Consider the following 23,093-nt stretch of genomic DNA (forward strand, 5'->3'; position numbering starts at 1 on the left):
TTTAAGTTCATTCATTCATTCATTTTCTGCCGCTTATCCTCATCCTGTCCCAGCTGTCTTCAGGCGAGAGGCGGGGTACACCCACACAGAAGATGGCCGAGGGTGGAATCAAACTCGGGTCTCCTAGCTGTGTGGCCTGCGCGCTAACCACTCGGCCGTGCAGCTCTACAAAAGACTCTCAGCAAACAAAAAGAAGCATGAGTTTTAAAAATGTCAATGTTTGACTGCTGTAGCTGCTGTACCATTACACCACCAGGGTTAACAGCTGAATTCATTCATTAATTTTCTACCGCTTATCCTCACGAGGGTCGTGGGGTGCTGGAGCCTATCCCAGCCGTCTTCAAGCGAGAGGCGGGGTACACCCTGGACTGGTCGCCAGCCAATCACAGGGCACATATAGACAAACAACCATTCACACTCACATTCATACCTATGGACAATTTGGAGTCGCCAATTAACCTAGCATGTTTTTGGAATGTGGGAGGAAACATGCAAACTCCACACAGAGATGGCCGAGGGTGGAATCGAACTCGGGTCTCCTAGCTGTGTGGCCTGCCTGCTAACCACTCGGGCGTACAGCTCTACAAAAGACTCTCAGCCAAAAAAGAAGCATGAGTTTTAAAAATGTGAGCCGGGGTACACCCTGGACTGGTCGCCAGCCAATCACAGGGCACATATAGACAAACAACCATTCACACTCACATTCATACCTATGGACAATTTGGAGTCGCCAATTAACCTAGCATGTTTTTGGAATAGGAAACCGGAATAACCGGAAAAAACCCACTCATGCACGGGGGAGAACATGCAAACTCCACACAGAGATGGCCGAGGGTGGGATTGAACTCGGGTCTCCTAGCTGTGAGGTCTCCGCGCTAACCACTTTTCCACTGTGCAGCCCTCTATTTAAGTTGCCATTAAAAAAAGTGAATTATTTACAATTTCAATAAGAGAAGCTGCAAACTGCAAATACGCAGCAATCTACTGTAAACGGAATTGAAATGATCATGCTTACACTCGTTTGCATTGGATTCATTCCCTGTTTTACATCACAAGCACCAAACCCGACTCTTTTGTTGTGGTTGTACAGCTAACCTGTACCCATGAACTACATGATGTTCATATACAGTGTATGGATACTAATGTTCCATTTGATCCCAAAGCTTCATGGATCCACGTTATACCGGATCAGCTCCCTGCTGCTCCGATTTCACATCCTCACTTTTTCAGCACCAACAATGCAGACATGGCCGCATTAGCTTAAGGCGCTTCAGCAGTTCTCAGAGGTCTCATACAGCAGTTGGCCTCCATTGCGATTAACCCGTGGTGCAGCTTTATGCCTCGGCATACGGCAGGTGGTACTGTTCCTCTCTCTTGTTGCAGCGTTTGGCTACAATTGCGAGGTAAAGCACCAGCAAGATGATCCAGTAGCAGCCGTACAGTATCGTCCCCGCTATCAACAATGCCTTTTCAGATTGACTAAATGGATGTTGTGTTTCACAATAAATGGTATACACCACGCCTCCAAGCAGCACCATCGTCCACACTGTGACCGGAACTGCACCGATTAGGTTGACGACAATCTTCCTCCGACCTGAAGTGCCCCATCCGGCTTTGTTGATTGTGAGCAAGGCGAATATTTTAGCAGGAAGTAAGCTCGACATATAGAGCAGAGAGTACAGCGACATGAAGATCATGATCAGGCTACCACGCAAGAAACAGGCGTAGGTGGCTTTCAGCATCCCGACCAGCTGAACGGTCAGCAAGAAGAGCAAGATGTTCCACAGCCTTCCACGGTAGAACAAATGGATGACTGTGGCGACCAAGAAAAACGGGAAGAAGCCGGTGACGACCGACTCGTACGTCATCCATAGGCTGTGTTTGTGAAACCACAGAGCGTTATAGAGCCACTCACGGAAGTAGGACTTACTCCAACGTGTTTGCTGGTTCAACCACCGTAAGTACTGGGTTGGCGTTTCAGTCTGGCACTGCGATCGCGCTGTGTATTTGGTCTTGTAGCCAAAGCTGAGCACGCGGTTGGTTAAATGGCGGTCATCGCCGAAGCTGCACTTGGAGCCCAGGAAAGTCTGATGGTACCACGCCTCCAGGAAACGCTGAAGAAGGGAGTTCCTGTACATCCCCAGAGGACCGCTGATACACTGGACACATCCGAAGTAGGACTGGCAGGCACGCTCAATGTTGAAGGCCATCCAGTAGCGGACACTGCTGAGGAAGGAGATCCACGAGTCGTACTTGTTGAGGATCTGGTAGAAAGAAAGGATCTGTTAACAAGCAGATATTCTACTCTCGTCGTGAGCTTTGATGGATGCTCTTACCTGCACATCTCCACCAACGCCTCCTACTGTTGGGTCATCCTCAAGGATCTTCAGCATCTCTATTGTACATGCTGGATCCAGAACGGTGTCTGAATCACATACCTGGAAAATACAAAACAGACACATCCTAATGAGGGTCCCTATGTAGACTTGGTGGAGTGCTCCGTGGCTAATGGCCTGATCCATTCGCCAGGGAACAAAGGGTGGATAACAGCTGGGCTATGGAGGCTGTTAGCCTGGGAATTAATACATCAATCAGTTTTATGCTTATCCACTATAGGGTCAGTGCAAGGGTCAGAGCTGGAGGTGGCTGCATATATCTAAAAATCAATATTATCGACCCTGAGGTAGTAGTATGGGTATACTTTAATATATGGACTTCCTCTATTTAATTGTACGTAAAACAAAAGACTCTTTTCATTCATTCATTTTCTACCGCTTATCCTCACGAGGGTTGCGGAGGTGCTGGAGCCTATCCCAGCTGTCTTCAGACGAGAGGCAAGGTACACTCTGGACTGGTCGCCAGCCAATCACAGGGCACATATAGACAAACAACCATTCACACTCACATTCATACCTATGGACAATTTGGAGTCGCCAATTAACCTAGCACGTTTTTGGAATGTGGGAGGAAACCGGAATACCCGGAAAAAACCCACTTATGCACGGGGGAGAACATGCAAACTCCACACAGAGATGGCCGAGCGTGGAATCGAACTGTTTATAAAATTTATAAAAAAGTTATAAATTTAACCACCTGGGCACTGTACTGTACATGCAAACTCCACACAAACATGGCCGAGAGTGGAACCGAACTCGAGTCTCCTAGCTATGTGGCCTGCGCGCTAACCACTCGGCCGTGCAGCTCTACAAAAGACTCTCAGCAAAAAAAAAAGAGTTTTATAAATGTCCATGTTTGACTGCTGTAGCAGCTGTACCATTACACCACCATGGTTAACAGCTGAATTCATTCATTCATTTTCTATTGCTTATCCTCACGAGGGTTGCGGGCATGCTGGAGCCTATCCCAGCTGTCTTCGGGCGAGAGGCGGGGTACACCCTGGACTGGTTGCCAGCCAATCACAGGGCACATATAGACAAACAACCATTCACACTCACATTCATACCTATGGACAATTTGGAGTCGCCAATTAACCTAGCATGTTTTTGGAATGTGGGAGGAAACCGGAGTACCCGGAGAAAACCCACGCATGCATGGGTAGAACATGCAAACTCTACACAGAAGATGGCCGAGGGTGGACTCGAACTCAGGTCACCTAGCTGTGTGGTCTGCGTACTAACCACCCATCCTCTACACTCTACAAAAGACTCTCCAGCAAAAAAAAGAAACTTTTTAAAAATGTTTTTTAAATGTCCATGTTTGACTGCTGTAGCAGCTGTACTATTACACCACCAGGGTTAACAGCTGAATTCTGCCATTGAAATCTTTCATTCTGCTGTGTGCTGTCCATCACCATCACACCTGACAGGATTTTGAGTGGGCCTTACCTGTACATAATCCACAGTGTCCCCCAGTGCTTTAAAGGCTGTGTACATCACCTCCCTCTTCCCTCCCCACTCCTGCATGACGCAGGAATAGCGACAGCCTCTGACCAGCCGAGTCACCCGCGCTGTCTCCTCCATGTGAACCGTACTCCTCCCTCCGACATTTCCTCCTCCGCTCCCGTCACTGTGATAGTTTCCCTTCCAAACCATGCAGCCAGCCTGGTCAGCCCCGCCCATGACCTCCTGGAAAATGTCCATCATGTAACGGTCCTCTGGCCGGTTCCCATCCACCACCAGCACAACTTTAAGTCCAGGGAAAGACATCCGTCTGATACTGCGCAAACACTTCCTCAAATAGTCTGGGTCCTCCTGGTAGGCGGCGATACAGAGCGCCACAGAGCGACGTAAGTGTTGAGGACGGGTGGGGGCCTTCATTCGCCGATGTTCCAGGTAGGCAAACAGGCTTTGGAGGAGAAGATGGAGGGAGAGGAAGGCACCATAGAGGCCAAAGGACAGGTGGTGCTGCTCAGTCTGGATGAACTGGTAGCCTTTATAGCGCAGGAACAAAATGAAATCACATTTTTAGTTGCTATCAAAAGATGTGTGATCCTTATCTACAAGCTTACCCGTCACATAGGCTAGCAGGACGGTGAAGAGGACCACCGCTGCAAAAAGCGTGGTGACCACAATGTTCAACGCATTCCTGAAGCGAGAGGGCATCTGTGGGTGACCAAGATGAGGATTAGACAGAAAGACAATGCTTTTTGAAGCAGAATTTACAGCATTCATATCTCGGCTTGTAAAATTCCCATAATTACGTAATTTTCAGAAGTTACAAAGCGCTACAAATCATAATATACGTGGACTTCGAATCGCACAACTCTAGTTTTAAGTCCTGCACGGTGGTTGAGTGGTTAGCATGCAGACCTCACAGCTAGGAGACCCGAGTTCAATCCCACCCTCAGCCATCTCTGTGTGGAGTTTGCGTGGGTTTTCTCCGGGTACTCCGGTTTTCTCCCACATTCCAAAAAACATGCTAGGTTAATTGGCGACTCCAAATTGTCCATAGGTATGAATGTGAGTGTGAATGGTTGTTTGTCTATATGTGCCCTGTGATTGGCTGGCGACCAGTCCAGAGTGTACCCCGCCTCCGTCTCGCCTGAAGACAGCTGGTATAGGCTCCAGCACCCCCCGCGACCCTCTTGAGGATAAGCGGTAGAAAATGAATGAATTAATTCAACTGTTAACCCTGGTGGTGTAATGGTACAGCTGCTACAGCAGTCAAACATGGACATTTTTAAATCTCATTATTATTATTTTTTTTTTGCTGAGAGTCTTTTATAGAGCTGCACGGCTGACTGGTTAGCGCACAGGCCACACAGCTAGGAGACTCGAGTTCGATTCCACTCTCGGCCATGTTTGTGTGGAGTTTGCATGTTTTCCCTGTGCATGCGTGGGTTTTCTCCGGGTACTCCGGTTTCCTCCCACATTCCAAAAAACATGCTAGGTTGGCGACTCCAAATTGTCCATAGGTATGAATGTGAGTGTGTCTATATGTGCCCTGTGATTGGCTGGCGACCAGTCCAGCCTGAAGACAGCTGGGATAGGCTCCAGCACCCCCATGACCCTCATGAGGATAAATGGTAGAGAAGTTGTTCTGATACGGATGTTTGTGCCGCATTGAAATGTGCAGCTTTCCAAATTGTGTTGTTGCCAGTAATTCAATTACTACTGTTTTATTTGCTTGTAGTGTTATTTTAGTTGACTATTCAATGCGTTTTTTTTTTATGATCACCTTTTTAGTAAGTGCTGGACAATATCTATAACATCTATACCGCAAAGGTATATATTGGATTCTATAGGATTGGTTTTCGCATTCAATTAGTCTGTATATGTCCCATTAAGACATAAACATAAAACATATAATATGAGCATTGAAATGTTACGATACAATTTCTGGTCTTCTATGGGTTGCACCCTAATAAGAACACACAGAAAAAATGTTTTCTCAACCTCATTTTGCGCTCAAACATGAACACACTTGCTTCTTTGTCCCGACTCTAACTTTAATGTCACTTCCTGTAACTTTCAAAAACTTTTCCATTCCGTGTCTGCCCCTCCAGAACATGTTTACTCACGGCCTAACACTTTCATTCATTGTCCTTTCAAGCTTCTCCAAGAGAAGATGAAGCAGTGTTCTCATTAGGACCAAATGATTACTTGAACAGAAATCCTGGAGACTCTGAAATGCTAAACTCCTGCTGGGCATCAATTTACATCACAAGACACGTTGCAGCCTCCTGGTGTATAGGAAATAGAATGATTACCTTACCTTCCTGATCCAGTGGTCCTGCTGTCTTTGTCTCCCCCCCCTAAAGATGTGTCCTCCTGGTCCACGGGTCCAGCTAGGACGTCCTCCGCTTTCTTGAGCACAGCGCGCTCCTTGTTCAGTCCCCCTCCTTCCACCAGCTCACACTACATCTTTATTCCAGCTTGTTCGCTTCATTCGCAGGGTCCCAAAAATACAGCCGGCAGCTTAAAACCACTGCGTGGACCTAAACCACTTCAGTGATCCAGCCCCCCACCGCTGCCTGCTCCTCCTCCCTCTCCTCCTCCTCCACCCCGCCTTCTGTCTCCCAGGACCTTCTCTGATGTAGCCCTTGATGCTTAGATGGATTGTCCCACTGCAGTCTTACACGTGAAGCTCCTCTTGTATGTTAACCCTGGTTGCCCTCCAGGAGGTCAAATAGGTCAAGAAGGTTGGCCGGGCGTCATCCATTGTGATGCAGGATCGACTCCACTTTTAAACGTGCGGTGTGCAGCACAGTCTTCATCCTCCTCACCTGTTCTTACACCGTCCAGCCTGCTGAGCTTTTCTCTCCCGACTCCTTCAAATCCCCCCCCTCCTCCCTCCCTCTGTAGCTACACCTTTCCTTTCTCCCTGCAATGCAGCCAACAGACGGGAACAAACCAGGGGACTGTTTGACTGCATGGAACCACCTCGCTCCTCCACTCAGCCCGACTCAAAGCATCTTTCATGGGCTTATTTATCTACACACCCTCTTTCCTCCCCCACCCCTCTCCTTGACTCTCTCCTGCTCCGAGGCTGGGTTGCTGACATGCTGCAGGTTCCATGACAGCCTGAAACAAACAGCATATATGCCCCATTGGGATCGATACCAGGTTGTCACTTAAAATATACGGTACTTCATTAAAGTACAATTCTGTGTGGGAAACACATACTGTATATCTTTTAGGGAGGGAGGCAGAAGGGGTTCAGCTTACTGGAAGTTAACATTCATACACTTCCCAGCAGGACTCTGAATGGTTCCTAATAGCTTGGGAAAATATGCAGTGTTCCTCGCATAGTCTGGACATATAATATTATTTAAAAAAATCCTGAATTAATATTTTAAAAATAATTACAATTTTTAAATGTAGTATTTATTATGTATAATATATTAGTATTAGGCCACATTAAATAAAAAATTGGAAATTTTGAGAATAAATAAAAAAAAGTTGCAATATTACGAGAAAATGTTTTTTTAATCTATGAAAATAAAGTTGTAAATTCACAATGTTGTAAGTTTACAATAAATAAGTTGTAAATTTATGAGGAAAAAAGTTGCAATGTTACAAGACAAAAAGTCAGAAAATCTATGAGTAGTGAATTTACAAGAATAAAGTTCTAAATTTACGATAATTATGTCATTCATTTACAGTAAATAAGTTGTAAATTCATGAGAAAAAAGTTGCAATATTGCAAGAATATCGTCATAAATTTAAGAGAAAAAGTCATACATTTACAAGAATAAAGTCATACAATATGAGAAAAAAGTCATAACATAATGAGAATAAAGTCATAATAGTCCTAAATTTATCAGAAAAAAGTTGTCAAATGTTCAACAAAAAAGTTGAAATATAATGAAAATCAAGTCATAAATCTATGAGGAAAAAGTCACAAAATAAGGAAAATAGTCATAATATTCAGAAATGTATGAGGAAAAAAGTCACAAATTAGAGAAAAAAAGCTAGCTGTGTGGTCTGCGTGCTAACCACTGGTCCACATACATAACACACTAATAGTAATATTAATAATAGTAAAGAAACATTAATTAAAAAGTAAAAAAAATATATACCCATAGCTGCATATCAGTACATTATATCTTCATTTCAGTAGTTCTTATATTCTATACATTTTATACATAGTTTGTGCCGTTTTTCCAAAAAAGTGGTGTACCAAGGCTAATAAAAGCTGTCAATTTTTCTTGGCAAATGGTGAAATGTTTAGCCGCATTTCAGCTAAAACCGTATCAGTAGAAAGGATTAGCTTCTTAGGTCCTTCTCACAGGAAACTGCAGCATTTGGGATTAGATTAGATTTCAATTCAGAAGGTGGTTAGGGGTTTTTATTTTTTTTTTTTGCATGTTTCATCTCAGCTCATATACGTCTATATTAAAACATAACATGTCAGGATGTGACAAACACATGACAGCAGCTAATTTGTATGCTAATCATTTCAGTTATGTTCTTGGCTTTTTTTTAGGAGAGGAACATGGGAAATCAGTCTGTTTATGGATTATCTTGTTTTGTTTCATTTTTAGTGTTATACCTCCCAAACATCGGTGTTTGGATGAGTTAACCTCTTATTATGTTACACTTTCACTTTGGCTTACTCTCTAAATGATTCAGCCCTCATCATAAACTGAATTAATTTGCATTAGTTGCAATAATAAACCAAAACAGCTGGGGATTTAGTCAGCTGTAGAACAATACTTAATCACCCCCCCGCCCCCAGTGTGAACACAGCTTTGATTTAAGGACCTGGTTTGGTGATATTTTACAGAAGACTAAATCTGCCAGCAGTAAAGCCTTGAGTCGGTGTTGAGGAAAAAAATCCATGGAAACGAGGCTGAAGCCTGCCATGTTTGCCCTGTGAGGGAGAAGAGGCGAGGTAGCGCTTCATTCAGTGGTTGGATGAGAGGGATGATGGAAGACAAAAGAAGGAATGTCACACGAGCCGGTTCAAAACCCCAAAAGTCATTTGGGTATGTTTATTCAGCGCGGTGCTGTCGGCCTCTACTTAAGCATGAAATAGACCCCCCAGGATCTTATCATCACACCACCTATAGAAATGAATCTTGGATATACCGTATTTTCCGGACTATAAGTCGCACTTTTTTTATAGGTTGGCTGTTCCTGCCACTTATACTCCAGAGCGACTTATGATAAATGAAAAAACAATTTATATTACATAAACACTGGACACCTTTTCTGTTCATGTTTATTTTTTGTGTAGCTGAATAACCATTGTGTTAGCATATCTTACACCTATTCAGCCTGTTCTCTATTCTTTTATTGTTAGAACTTGACTTCCAAGAGGACGTAATGTCTGATTTGTAAGTAGTTTGTAAAATAAATTACCAGAAAATATGCGACTTATACTCCAGTGCGACTTATGTATGTTTTTTCTCCCTAAATGCATTTTTGGCCTTGTGCGACTTATGTACGTTTTTTTCTACCTAATTATCAATTTTTGGCCTTGTGCGACTTATACTCCAGTGCGACTTATATATGTTTTTTTCTACATAGGTATGCATTTTTGGCCTTGTGCGACTTATACGCCAGTGCGACTTATGTATGTTTTATTTCTACCTAATTATGCATTTTTGGCCTTGTGCGACTTATACTCCGGAGCGACTTATAGTGCAGAAAATACGGTACTTACAGTAGTTCGTGTCAAAGACCTTGTTTCCTTCAATGCACAAAATTGCCTGTTTGGAATTTGCATAAGAGCACCAAAAATGGGCCAATAAGAAGGTGTTATGTTACTAGCATGACAGGATAAGATATACCTTAAATTTCTGGTTTACAGCAGCAAAAGTACAGTTTATGGTACAAAGCATACAAGGGCAAAAATAGGGTAATACAAATCTGAATTATATGCACTATATACAAGGAGATCCTATCCGAGATTGTTTTCCACACGGCACAGTCGAGAAGCCGCCATCATATCTGGAGTGCTTTTTCCGTCAATGGAACAATGGAGGTTCAGGTTGTTCAGGGGCGTCAAATGGCTATGTGGAGATATTGCAGGGGGTGGGGGAATCCCTCATGAATGAAGGCCCTCGTTTGTGTGGTAATGACTGGATTATTCACCAGGACAATGCTGCAGTTCACAATGCACACCTTACAAAAGGACTTCTTCTAGAGGAATAAGCTCACTCCTTTTGGGCCATCCTGAGTGTTCCCCTGATCTAAATCCGATTGGGAACATTCAGGGATGGATGGCAAATTACCTTTTTTAAGGCAGGACAACAATCTTCTTCTCCAACTTTTGCTTCGGGAAGATGAGGCTTCTCATAACGGCATCCAGCTCCTCCAGAGCAAGCTGGGCATGGAGTACCGCAACCTCATCTGGGTCAGAGCGAACCACCCATTTTAGGGCTCGGTACAGGTCCAATAAAACATCGCTGAGGACCTGGTGGGGGCGGAGAGCGCTGTCAAAAGCAACATTGCAGAAGTCACACTGAAGACTGGCGGCAAATGTGTTCATACGAGCTAATACTGAGGTCATAATACAGTAAAACAATTCTGGACAACGTTTTCACACAGTATGAGAAACCCCCCACCCCCTTCCCCCGCGTGACCCGTCAACCTCCACTCAGACCCCCATCTAACCTGTGTGATGTGTTCCACCAGTGTGTGTTCTCATGTCAGCAGGTATCATTAAACTCTGCACAGCTGGTCCACTGCTGCCCTTCTGCAGCTGTTAAGTAATGACAGGCCCTGGTCTGAGATCAGCAGATGACTGACTTTACAGGCACACCTGAGCCATTGGGTTGGAACACCAACCTTTTTTTTGTACCTGCTAGTGATTTCAGAATTATTATTTTGTGTATAGTATTGGGCTGCATGGCAGTCGAGTGGTTAGCGAGCAGACCTCACAGCTAGGAGACCCGAGTTCAATTCTGTGTGGATTGCATGTTCTCCCCGTGCATGCGTGGGTTTTCTCCGGGTACTCCGGGTTCCTCCCACATTCCAAAAACATGCTAGGTTAAGACTATAAGTCCTAGTATTTTGCTTCTCAGACACAAAAATGTTGAGCGAGTGAGGGTTCCGTTTGAGCAAGTGTGTGAAAATGAGCTGGTAAAAAGCCAGTCTATATGTACCCTGTGATTGGCTGGTGACCAGTCCAGGGTGTACCCCGCCTCTTGCCCGAAGACAGCTGGGATAGGCTCCAGCACCCCAGCGACACTCGTGAGGATAAGCGATAGAAAATGAATTAATGAATTTAGCTATTAACCCTGGTGGTGTAATGGTACAGCTGCTACAGCAGTCAAACATGGACATATTTAAATCTCATGATTCTTTTTTTTTTTTGTGCTGGAGCATATCCTAGCCGTCTTCGGGCGAGGTACACCCTGGACTGGTCGCCAGCCAATCAGAGGGCACATATAGACAAACATTCACACTCACATTCATACCTATGGACAATTTGGAGTCGCCAATTAACCTAGCATGTTTTTGGAATGCGGGAGGAAACCGGAGTACCCGGAGAAAACCCATGCATGCACGGGGAGAACATGCAAACTCCAGACGGAGATGGCCGAGGGTGGAATTGAACTTCCGGGCTACTAGCTGTGAGGCCTGCGTGTTAACTACTTGTCCGCCGTGTAGACGTTTTGTTTTATTTTAAGTGTAATCTTGCTAATTGTCTGTATTACTCTTTTCACACATAAATCACTAAAACTAATAGTGACCTAAAACGTTTGATAAGTACTATATAGTGTAGTTTCCATTAGGCTGGACATACAACTGGTCAGGGTCAGAGGTCAAAGACCCATGTGTGAATAACAGTCATTTTCAACTGTCAGTGAGAAACAAGGAGAAGCGGAGTAATTGTAAAACAGGGTGGGAGTATCCCCTTCCTTTGTTTGGTGAGAAGCTGACATTAAGTCAAACCTTCCCAGGAGAGACCACAGGGACGTTGGGGTTAGATGAAAGGACCTGTCACTCTGACGACCCCTCTCTCTCTCTCGCTCCAAAACACAACCCTTAGAGCTCTGTTCTGCTTCCAGTGTGAACACACTAGAACAATAATAAGTCACTTTGGTTATTTGACTGATTTTAATTAAGTAAAAAAAGCAGCAATAGGATATATTTATATATAAATATATATATTATATATTTGATCCAAGTAGTCTGCATTTATTAATGCATTATTATTATATTAATGTAATATTAATATAAACTAAACAGTATTATCTGATTATCCACATGTATCCTGTCACTCACTCGCACTAACGGCAACTTACTCCACTTGTCACATATGCACGTGGTTGTATGTGTTACCTGAGTGGTCTTGTGACGAAGGCCTCGGATCAGCACCGTAATAACATGGACAGCAGCTCGCCTCACCTCTGCCTCCTTCTCCGTCTTTATCAAAGCCGTCAGACAGGAGCTCAGCTGCACAACACACAAGGATGACATTACTGCAATGGATATATGCAAAAAGTAGCTATGGTAATGTCAGGCCTTATCCAAAACAGAAGCAAGAGTACCTTTGATGCATGTATTATAATTGTAGCAGTATTAAGAAGTCATGTTTAATGGTGTCTATCCATGTGTTTCCACTCACCTCTTCAGCCAGCGGACCGAGAGCATACTCCAATCTCTGGCAGAGTTCCCCCAGGTTGGACAGACTGCTGGCACGGACACTTGGGTCCGAGTCCCTGGTTCCTCTCAGGAACACAGCCACCAAGGGATGACCCAAGTGGGGTGCTAAATCACCTACAGACGAGATGAGGTTCATGTCAAATACTGTCAGAGTGCATACATTGTTTCGCATACATTCATTTATTTGTGGTGGCCCACCATACATACATTTGGACCGCCACAGAAAGATTTGGTGTGACGTGTTCAAACTTGCTCAGAAATGCACTTGGTTGAGCATTGGAACACATGAGTGTAAATAAACTATTGACAACAGTTTGTTTGTGGTTGTGAAATATAGACACAAAATTGTCCTAAAAAAAAGTAAAAAAAAAAGTAAAAAAATAAATATAAATAAAAATAAAAAAATACAACAATAATTGAAGATGGCCTAAAAATTGAAATTGGTATCATGTATTGTGTGTGTAGATCTAACAAAGTAATGATTTCACACTACCCATTGGTGTCAAATCGTTTCCTGGCAAAATGAGCTTTTCCGTCTCTCCATTTGAGCTCATAGCAGCTGTGGCGTTCTACCAGCCAAACCATTTGTTACGAATGTTTCTCAAATTTGACTAGGAACCGTCGATTTGTTTCTTTGTACCTCTATGACATCCGGACATGGAAATATGAAGTTCCCAGTGCCATAAAGCATCACAGAATGCTTGCTGGTTTCCTCTAGATCACATAAAGACACGTGGTGCACCAAGAGCTTGTGTGAGAAGGAGACCTATTAACTAATCAGCGGACCACAACTATCCAGCAGGAACTCTATTCCTCCATCGTGTACATCTGACACTTGACTACAGTGCCAACACAAGCAGCCTGCCAAGACAGTTCAATCTTTATTTTGCACATGAGAGCCTTTTCAACAAGCTGTGATTGTTATTACAAAAAGAGAGTTGGCTATAGCTGCACAGGGGTTGAGTGGTTAGCGTGCAGGGCTCACAGCTACGAGACCCGAGTTCAATTCCACCCTCGACCATGTCTGTGTGGAGTTTGCGTGTTCTCCCCGTGCATGCGTGGATTTTCTCCGGGTACTCCGGTTTCCTCCCACATTCCAAAAACATGCTAAGTTAATTTCCGACTTCAAATTGTCCATAGGTATGAATGTGAGTGTGAATGTTTGTTTGTCTATATGTGCACTGTGATTGGCTGGCGACCAGTCCAGGGTGTACCCCGCCTCTCACCCGAAGACAGCTGGAATAGGCTCCAGCACCCCTACGTGGATAAGCGGGACATAATGAATGAATGAATGAATTGTGCTTAATGTTTCCAAGAATGACAACAAACTGAAGGTCTATTCAACCTCCAGGTAAGTAAGTAAGAGAATGACTCCTCGAAACGATCGAGAAGATGAGAACAAAGGTCTTCAAGGTTCACACAAGGCCATCTCTCAAGAGCACTATGTAGAATAATTGCCACTAATGCATCCATTATTCCGAGGCTCACCCATAGCTCTGCTTGCCCTCATAAGGACTTCACCCATCTTTAGGCGAAACTCCAAGGAGTGCTCCATGTTGGACGTAGAGTGTGAAGGACCATGTTGAAAGTCTCTTAGGAGTCTTTCCAGGATCTTCTCAGGGTAGGAATCGGCCAATGAAGCAAGTCCTGCAAAGAGAACACAATCAGTTCTCCGATTCTGATCCTCAAGAACGATTAGTATACAAAGGTGTTATAACAATATACACAATTGCACTAAAAATGACTCCACCCTTGTTGCCAGTTCAATTTTCACTTTGATTTTATCAAATCTAAATAGCTCAACATGCATATTACATTGCATTACCTTGAATAGCTGACAGGTAGATGAAGGAGTCCTCATTTTCCAGGTTTTCCAGAAAGAGCTTGAGTACATAATAGAGATTTATTAATTATTGCATACTGTGCACTAAGATATTACAGTTTTCCATGGGGGCTTGGTCCGGGGACTGTCAACAAATGGTGAAAATCTCCTGGTATTTAACACACGGCTCTTTTCCCCCTCCAAACCCTCTAAGTAGCTTCATGTTGATGTTCTTCTCAGATTTCAGATCAACATTTGCAAGAAGAGATACTTGCCTTTCTTCAGTATGGCTCACACCCTTATTAAATACATTGTAAATGATGAAACATATAGGTACTCATCACTAATGAATAATAATTAGGGTGTATCAGCATAAAAATGTGACATCAGTCGACATTGGTATCTGATTTTTTCCCCGACCATGAAAACCGCTATTTAAAAAATGCTGTATACAACACATATGTGTTCATTCCACCACAGGTGATATGTCATGTTAAACATATCGGTATCGGAAATTGAGAGAAATTGAGAAAAATATTGGTTTCTCGCAAAAAAAAAAAAAAAGACAATATCGGACATCTCTAATAAAAATGTACCGTCAGCATGACAGTGTCGAAATGATATACAAGTGCAAAAACATTATTACACTATCAGTGCAGCATTAATACATTAATGTAAAAATTGTGGGATTTCTTTTAAACAGTAGTGCTTGCATGCTGTACTTTTTTTTACCAGTATTATCACCTATTTATACATAATTAGAGGGGGAAAAAAAAGTAAAATGTTTTGATACAAGTCCGCAAATTTGTGAGGCTGTGAATGTTACATTGCGAATGTGTGGGGCTTCACTGTATATATATTTTACTTTTAAAATATTTAATATATTATATATACTTTTTTATATTTTACTTTATTGCATGATCAAAATCAAAGAGATCAATACATTAAAAACACTACCGGAGACTATCAAAAGGAATAATTCAAAATGTACCCCACGCCCCCAAAAGTACAAAGGGATCCTTCGGTAATGATATGGGTAAAAGAAAAAAAAACCTTCCCCCAAATATGACAAAGACAAGAAAAATCAATATGGGGGGGGTTTTACTGTGGTGGACAGCTTTTCAATGTGCAGACAAAGAGGGCATAGAGAATACCAAATGAGTTATTCTTGTTATGCTCAAGCCACCTAACAAGTCCCTAGGTAACACCACTGGGGCCCTCGGCGGGGAAGTTTCAAGTGTGTCATTTATTATACACGTGTTCATAACATACCAAACATACAACACATATTCCTGCCGTTTCCACCTTGGAAAGGCCCTTAAAATGATGACGTCAGTAAGACTGTAAAGTATACAGAAATAAAATAATGGATGCAAGATCACTTAAAATTGATCTCCCTGATCAGCACTTCGTTCTACTATTGACCTTCATAACCTCATCTACCCCTCCCTTTTCTACAGCAGGGGTTAAAATCCCCATCCTCACCTACTATTCCTTCAATAATAAGGACAATTCTATCTCACAGACAAGCTCCACCACCACACATCTTCACTCTTTAACCACCAACCTATCATATCCACATCATAGGACTAAGTATAACATTGAGTTCAAGCCTATCCCAGCAGTCACTGACAGGACACATATAGACAATCAATGAAATCTATGGGAAATGTACAGTTTCCAATGAACGGAACATGCATGTTTTGGATCTGCAGTACCGGGATTTATCGGTGCCTAAAGAAATGTTGGTCTATGCTACACACAAACACAACAGGTTTTACAATTCCGCAGTGTATCAGTCTAACAAAATGGCAGAAAACAAAGAAAAAAATACTTACAATAAGGACTTTTTCCAAATCATGTAGAGTCTCAGGGTCTTTGCTTTGTACTTTTTGGGTCAAAGTCCTTAGCGCGAATGCTTTGGTGGGAATGTCCGGATCACATGCCTCAAGAAGCAAATCTGAAAGGCCCTTCGAGGGAGGTGACGTTTCACTTGTTGCAGAGTCCCCAAAGGATGCTGGCTGTCTGGTATTGGAATTTATGTGTATGTTGTTTGTTGCTTTGTTTTTACAGGGTGCATAGCTTTTGGGGGACATCACACTGTCTTTGGGGTCTGGAGCAGCACTGTTTGAGAGGTTATCTGGTCGGTAAGCACCATGGGTAGCAATGACAGCTCTTAAGTTTGAGGCGAGCTCTTGGATGAAAACGTCTGGATGTTTCTGGGTTAGAATCCCTAGTGGCTGGAGCAGTCTTGACATAGAGGAGTAGACCTCCACAGGGAGCTGTGGAAAAAGGAAGGTGTTAGGTAATGGTAATGGTTTTATTTCATTTGAGCATGCATCAGATTACAATTGAATGCATCACATAATCAGTTGACAGTTCCACATGTCCAAAAGGAGTAGGAAGAAGCAAAGCTTATTAAATCCTACCCCTCCATCTGGTACTTTTACAATCAGTAACTGTTACATTTGTTCACTTCCTGCTTTCCTAATATAGTTTATGTATTTTTTTGTCACATGACCATCCAATGACATAATGGGTACCATAGTAAGTGTCAATATAGTGATATATATAGCACATCATGACTGGTTCAAGACTCTTCATCCTTGTATTTAGCAAACATCAACTGCTTGTATTGTTTCTTGAATTGGCTTATCGTTGTGCATTGTTTGAGGGTCTTACTCAATCCATTCCATAGTTTGATTCCACATACTGAAATGCTATGGCTTTTTAACGTAGTCCTAGCATAGGTGCATAGGTGAAGTAACATCCAGGCCACCTCATGTATTTTAACAATTTTGTTAAATATATGTAAGTAATTTAGTACCTGGGGTTCAGAGAGCAGAGTAGCCAACAGGCCCATCCCCATAGTCAGTGTTTGGCTCTCTATTGGATTCCCAATACTTAGAACTTTGGCCTGATCCAGACCCACGGAGGCCCTCTGAAGCAGAGATACTATAAAGCCAACCACCTGGAGATAAAGACAGTGACACAAAGAAACAACCAAGCATGTTATGTGTAAAAATGAAAAAAAAAAAAACACCCTCTTAAATGCCACACAATCTACACAAACCTGTATGTTTTTTCTCATCAGAACCGTATGCGGCAAGGACTCCACCATTACAGCCAGAACCTGAAGCAAAGCCAGCATGTGGCCTTGCCTTGCGACACGGCTCTGCTGCTGCTGCTCCACCTCCAGGAGCGTCATTGTCGATATGTCTAACTGCTGTCTGTCTTCCTCCTCCTCTTCAGCGCCTGCTGTCGTCCACCTGGTTAACTCCTAAACACAAACATTCATTCATTCATTCATTTTCTACCGCTACCAGAGAAAACCTACGCATGCACAGGGAGAACATGCAAACTCCACACAGAGATGGCCAAGAGTGGAATCGAACTCGAGTCTCCTAGCTGTGTGGCCTGCGCGCTAACCACTCAGCTGTGCAGCTCTACAAAAGACTCTCAGCAAAATAAAAAAAGAATCATGAGATTTTAAAATGTCCATGTTTGACTGCTGTAGCAGCTATACCATTACACCACCAGGGTTAACAGCTGAATTCATTCATTTTCTATTCTCACGAGGGTCGCGGGTTTGCTGGAGCCTATCCCAGCTGTCTTCAGGCGAGAGGCGGGGACCACCTAGAGTGGTCGCCAGCCAATCACAGGGCACATATAGACAAACAACCATTCACACTCACATTCATACCTATGGACAATTTGGAGTCGCCAATTAACCTAGCATGTTTTTGGAATGTGGGAGGAAACCAGAGTACCCGGAGAAAACCCACGCATGCAAGGGGAGAACACGCAAACTCCACACAGACATGGCCGAGGGTGGAATTGAACTCAGGTCTCCTAGCTGTGAGGCCTAAACACAAACATCATCTCTAATAAATGGCAATCTAAATAGCGATAGACAATAATCCTAATAAAATGGAATAGTGTCATAAATAGTGTGTTAAGGGATTTCACAATATAATATAATTTATTAGATATTAGATACAACTACAGCTTGATTGATCACCTGTAACAAGTCCAGGAAGAAGTCTCCTGGCAGATCGTTGTCTTTGAGTTGAGCCAACAGGTTCATTAGACACTCCAACCGCCACTGCTCCCCTGACAGCTTCTCATACAAAGTGTTGTCTTCATCACTGGCCAAAGAGGGACAAACTATTGTTAGGATTACGATAAGCAAAGACAAGACTTTGAAGTGGATCTACTCTAGCACCTGCAGCCGTCTCTACAACTGAGTTGGACACCACCACTGCTGCCAGGAGTGAAATGGAAGCCTGGTGCTACATCAGAATGGACCTGAAGACCTGAGAGTTGCCTGAGTACTGATAGGGCTGCTGAAGTCTCAACGTGGCTGATATACCACAGCAAAATTTCACAACATGGCGCTCTGTGGAGAAAACAGAAGATAAAATTTGGTCAATACTGGAGCCTATCCCAGCTTACTTTAGGCGAGAGGCGGGGTACACCCTGGACTGGTCACTAGATACATGCAGACAACCTTTGACACTCACATTCATACCTATGGACAACATAGAGTCTCAAATTAACCTGACGTGCTTCAATCCTTGGTTATAAGACAAAAATGTACCGTAGGTTGGAGACGTTCTGCTTGGTGAAACAGAAGATTGTAAAGACAACAGGAAGCACCTCTTCTAACGTTTTGAGGAGGAGGGTGGACGATCTGTTGCCCACCACCCAGATCTAACCACAAGAAAAGAAGACACCGGGAAATTCAAACCACCTCATTTGACTCAATTAATAGAGTTTTCTTCCTTCAGAGAATATGTATGTATGTATATTTTTTTAAAATACATAATTTAGTGTGTACACACCTTGTTGATGTCCTCCACACATTGCATCAGCTCCCATTCCTCCACAACAATTTGGCAGGTATTGTCTGGAAAAACACACATGTATCACCAGAGGGAGTCAGAGCCTCTCCCGTCGGGATTTTATGGTAATGGTAATGGTTTCATTTCATTTGAACATGCATCAGATTACAATTGAATGCATCACATAATCAGTTCACAGTTCCACATGTCCAAAAGGAGTAGGAAGAAGCAAAGCTTATTAAATCCTACCCCACCATCTGGTACTTTTACAATCAGTAACTGTTACATTTGTTCACTTCCTGCTTTCCTAATACAGTTTAAGTTTTTTTGTGTTTTTTTTTAAATAACATAAAACAAAGAGTAATATTTCTCAATTTAACTATTATAATTGCATTTTCAGATTTAAATCATTGTATCTGGCCGAGTGTGGTAGAACAATCTGAAGCATCTTGCATGTCCTTCCCACAATAAGTCGAAAAAAAAAAGCACAATAAAATAAATAAATAGGCATGGTTGTAGAAACAATGTATGCTACCAAACATCAACCAATGATCAAGTTTAAAACAATACATATTTATTAACTATCATATATTTCAACCCACCACTAGGAAGAAATTAATGCAACTCTGGAAAGAAACATCCTTGCAAAGATAATTTGTTGCATATAATAATTGTACCTTGAATTTAAGATATACAGTCTATCACATACAAATGTGTTGTGGTGGTTACTAACCAGCAGCAGTGATGCAGCGGTGGAGAGGATCCAACAGAGGAACCAGCAAGTATGACTCAGCAAAATTGGGTTTCTCTTGCACCAAGTACAGAGTCGTGCTAGTGGCCACACGCTGGAACTGTTGGGCTGTGAGTTTGTCCTTAAGGTGAAGGAGCTCAAGGATCTGCAGGAATTCAAGCAATAAGACCGGAAAAAGATCAACAACAACCCAAAAATTTAGTTCAATGGTGAATTATTTCCGTCACATGCTTGTGTGTTTGTCCCTGACCTGAGAACAGATTTGCTTATAGTAAGCATCTGCTGACGCAGACTGCTGGGGGCATGCTGCCAGGATCCTGGCAATACCATCACATTTCTTCCAGTCTGACTCACCCCCTTGAAGACATGACAGAACCATTAATCCTTTGTCCTTCCTTGTTTCCATCGTCACCCAGTCCCCTTTTCTTGCCCACCTGTTCCTCCCTCCAGGATGGCTCTAACTACAGCCCGAACCCCATTTGGCTGCATCAAACGCTCAGAAAGCAAATGACCACATAGTCTCCTTAGCCAGCTGGAAGCGGTCCTGTCTTTGGAAGCACTGGATCTTCTTACTGACCCAGGCTGGGGGGGTGAGAGAATTATGCCATTTAATATTACATTACACTGCAAATACCTGGACATGATCTTCTTTTTTTATTACACATACGTACATGAATATACAGTATATAGTATGAGCACAGATAAGTGGAGGGAAAAAGCACTGCAGTGAAATGCATATACTTTTCCAAGTACAAAATGTTGTACTTGTATATATTCAACCTCAAAATGAGAGTTAAATGCTTGTTGTAATTTTTGCTTGTATTTTTAATATTTTCTTTTATTGAACACTGATCTGGCATTTTTGTTAGCAGAGATAATATTTTTTAGAGGAACCTTTCATTCATTCATTTTCTACTGCTTATCCTCACAAGGGGTGCTGGAGCCTATCCCAGCTGTCTTCGGGCGCAAGGCGGGGTACACCCTGGACTGGTCGCCAGCCAATCACAGGGCACATATAGACAAACAACCATTCACACTCACATTCATACCTATGGACAATTTGGAGTCGCCAATTAAACTAACATGTTTTTGGAATGTGGGAGGAAACTGGAGTACCCGGAGAAAACCCACGCATGCACGGGGAGAACATGCAAACTCCACACAGAGACAGCCGAGGGTGGAATTGAACTCAGGTCTCCTCGCTAACCACTCGACCGCCATGCAGCCCCTTTAAGAGTAACCTCTTCAATACAATTATACTATGTCTCTGAGTTAATGACCAATATCATATATAAGACACACATACCTGTTTGGCTCCACCTTGTAAGATAAGGAGCTCCTTGATTACGACTGGTTGATAGACTTTTCCCAGTAGGTGTTTGAGAGCTTCCTGGCAGGTTCCACGTTCCTCTTGACTGCGGTCCTACAATAAAAAAAACTCCTATCAACCTGCACTTGGATATTATATATAATACTACAAAATATGCAATATGAAGCTGGATTTAAAACAAATATAATATAACCAGCCATGTTTTTTTTCTACCTAATTATGCATTTTTGGCCTTGTGCGACTTATACTCCAGTGCGACTTATGTATGTTTTTTTCTATCTAATTATGCATTTTTGGCCTTGTGTGACTTATACTCCGGTGCGACTTATGTATGTTTTTTTCTACCTAATTATGCATTTTTGGCCTTGTCCGACTTATACTCCAGTGCGACTTATGTATGTTTTTTTTTCTACCTAATTATGCATTTTTGGCCTTGTGAGATTTATACTCCAGTGCGACTTATGTATGTTTTTTTCTACCTAATTATTCATTTTTGGCCTTATGTGACTTATACTCCAGTGTGACTTATGTATGTTTTTTCTACCTAATATAACCAGCCTCAGTACTCTTCCAACAAAGTAATAATATAACATTTTAGCAAGTTAAAATGAGGATTTGCTACCTTAACATCCTTTGAGGTGGTCCCCTCGGACTGTTGTGGCTGGTAGCCAAGCTGACAGAGCGCTGCCATCACATCTCCAAGGTGCCGGGTGAACACCAGTGTGGCAAGAGACGACAGTTCAGCCAAGTGCAACAATACTTTTGTTGTGGTTAGAAGCCGGTGGTGCGCCACACAAGATGTTTGGCCACAAATCATTTTTTCCACCATTGCGCCAAATGCTGACCTGTGACCCAGTGGTACACCCACTCCTGGAGCCAAGTATGGGCAGAGCCCGAGCGAAACCACAAACTGAAGAACTGAGCCAAGTGTTTTCTGTTGGGTGACACTGAGGACATCTGGGGGTAATGGTGGAGCCATTTCAGGGGTGTGTAGTTTGGCTCTAGAGATAGAAGGTGTCAGTTTGAAAAGTTGAAGATCAGCAGAAATCTGCCGTGCTAAGGTGAGGAGCATCAGAAGACACTCCTGGACAAAGCTCCATATCATATCCTCCGTGTCATTTAAAAACCAGCTTTCCCCTGTCATCACTTCCTCTCTAAGCTTCCTCACATCCTTTAAGGTGTTGTCATTGTGCAGCTGCTCCAGGAGAGCATCTCTGTTGGCTAGCAGTGCCGCTTGAAACGCCTCCTCCTTTGAGGACTTTGCATCAGGAGCAGATACCTCTGTAGACATTGAAACACATGGAATATGTTTATTTTCATTACAACCACCTAAGCAGCATGTCTACACATATTAGCAACTGAATAAAGCATGAGCTACTACTAGCATGTAACACAACTCGCATTACACTTGAGAAAGAATGACTTCATTTTCACTTTGAAAGTGGTTCACTAAATTATGGAAACTACCGCCACATTCACCTAACGTGTCAATCTCAAAAACTGTTCATTACTTACCAGCAATAGGTTTCGTGAGAACATTCAAAAGCGAAATTATTGCCGCAGTCATCTCTAACACCCCTACTATGTCACGCAGTATGTACACAATTCCATGAGCGTGTTACACGGAACTAATACGCAGCGGAAATGCTACGGCAACACAAGTGTGACACTCGATATTCAGCGGAAGTGACGTCAGTCGGAACAACATTTGTCTAAATGGAACCGAGCAGATTGAAAAAAAATCTGTATTGGGATTTTTTTTAAGACATGTAATTGCAAATAGGCTTCAAAATCAGCACAATAATTCAATGATAAACTTGAGTTT

General features: G+C 42.8%; 2 protein-coding genes across 4 annotated transcripts; both read right to left on the reverse strand.

Annotated features, from left to right (window-relative positions):
- Nucleotides 1-752: 752 nt before the first annotated feature.
- On the reverse strand, nt 753-4,562 carry has3 (hyaluronan synthase 3). The gene is made up of 4 exons (XM_058075786.1): nt 4,469-4,562; nt 3,846-4,390; nt 2,337-2,438; nt 753-2,264 (listed from the first exon to the last, which is right to left on the reverse strand). The coding sequence occupies exons 1-4, from the start codon at nt 4,560-4,562 to the stop codon at nt 1,335-1,337; spliced, it is 1,671 nt and encodes a 556-aa protein (XP_057931769.1). The 3' UTR covers nt 753-1,334.
- A 2,402-nt stretch (nt 4,563-6,964) lies between these two features.
- On the reverse strand, nt 6,965-22,903 carry tango6 (transport and golgi organization 6 homolog (Drosophila)). Of its 3 annotated transcripts, none has more exons than XM_058075299.1 (19): nt 22,784-22,903; nt 21,891-22,549; nt 21,245-21,361; nt 20,373-20,520; nt 20,189-20,295; nt 19,921-20,083; nt 19,188-19,252; nt 18,944-19,056; nt 18,569-18,742; nt 18,365-18,491; nt 17,417-17,623; nt 17,171-17,314; nt 16,182-16,625; nt 14,347-14,404; nt 14,010-14,168; nt 12,484-12,635; nt 12,198-12,311; nt 10,142-10,323; nt 6,965-6,983 (listed from the first exon to the last, which is right to left on the reverse strand). In XM_058075299.1, the coding sequence occupies exons 1-18, from the start codon at nt 22,833-22,835 to the stop codon at nt 10,147-10,149; spliced, it is 3,180 nt and encodes a 1,059-aa protein (XP_057931282.1). In that variant the 5' UTR covers nt 22,836-22,903; the 3' UTR covers nt 6,965-6,983; nt 10,142-10,146. The 3 variants fall into 3 exon arrangements, with proteins under 3 accessions (XP_057931282.1, XP_057931281.1, XP_057931280.1); XM_058075298.1 differs by lacking the exon at nt 6,965-6,983 and adding an exon at nt 8,869-10,011; XM_058075297.1 differs by lacking the exon at nt 6,965-6,983 and having other exon boundaries at nt 8,869-10,323.
- Nucleotides 22,904-23,093: the final 190 nt, after the last annotated feature.

This window comes from Doryrhamphus excisus, chromosome 6, assembly GCF_030265055.1.
Source record: "Doryrhamphus excisus isolate RoL2022-K1 chromosome 6, RoL_Dexc_1.0, whole genome shotgun sequence".
NCBI classification, from domain to species: Eukaryota; Metazoa; Chordata; class Actinopteri; order Syngnathiformes; family Syngnathidae; genus Doryrhamphus; species Doryrhamphus excisus.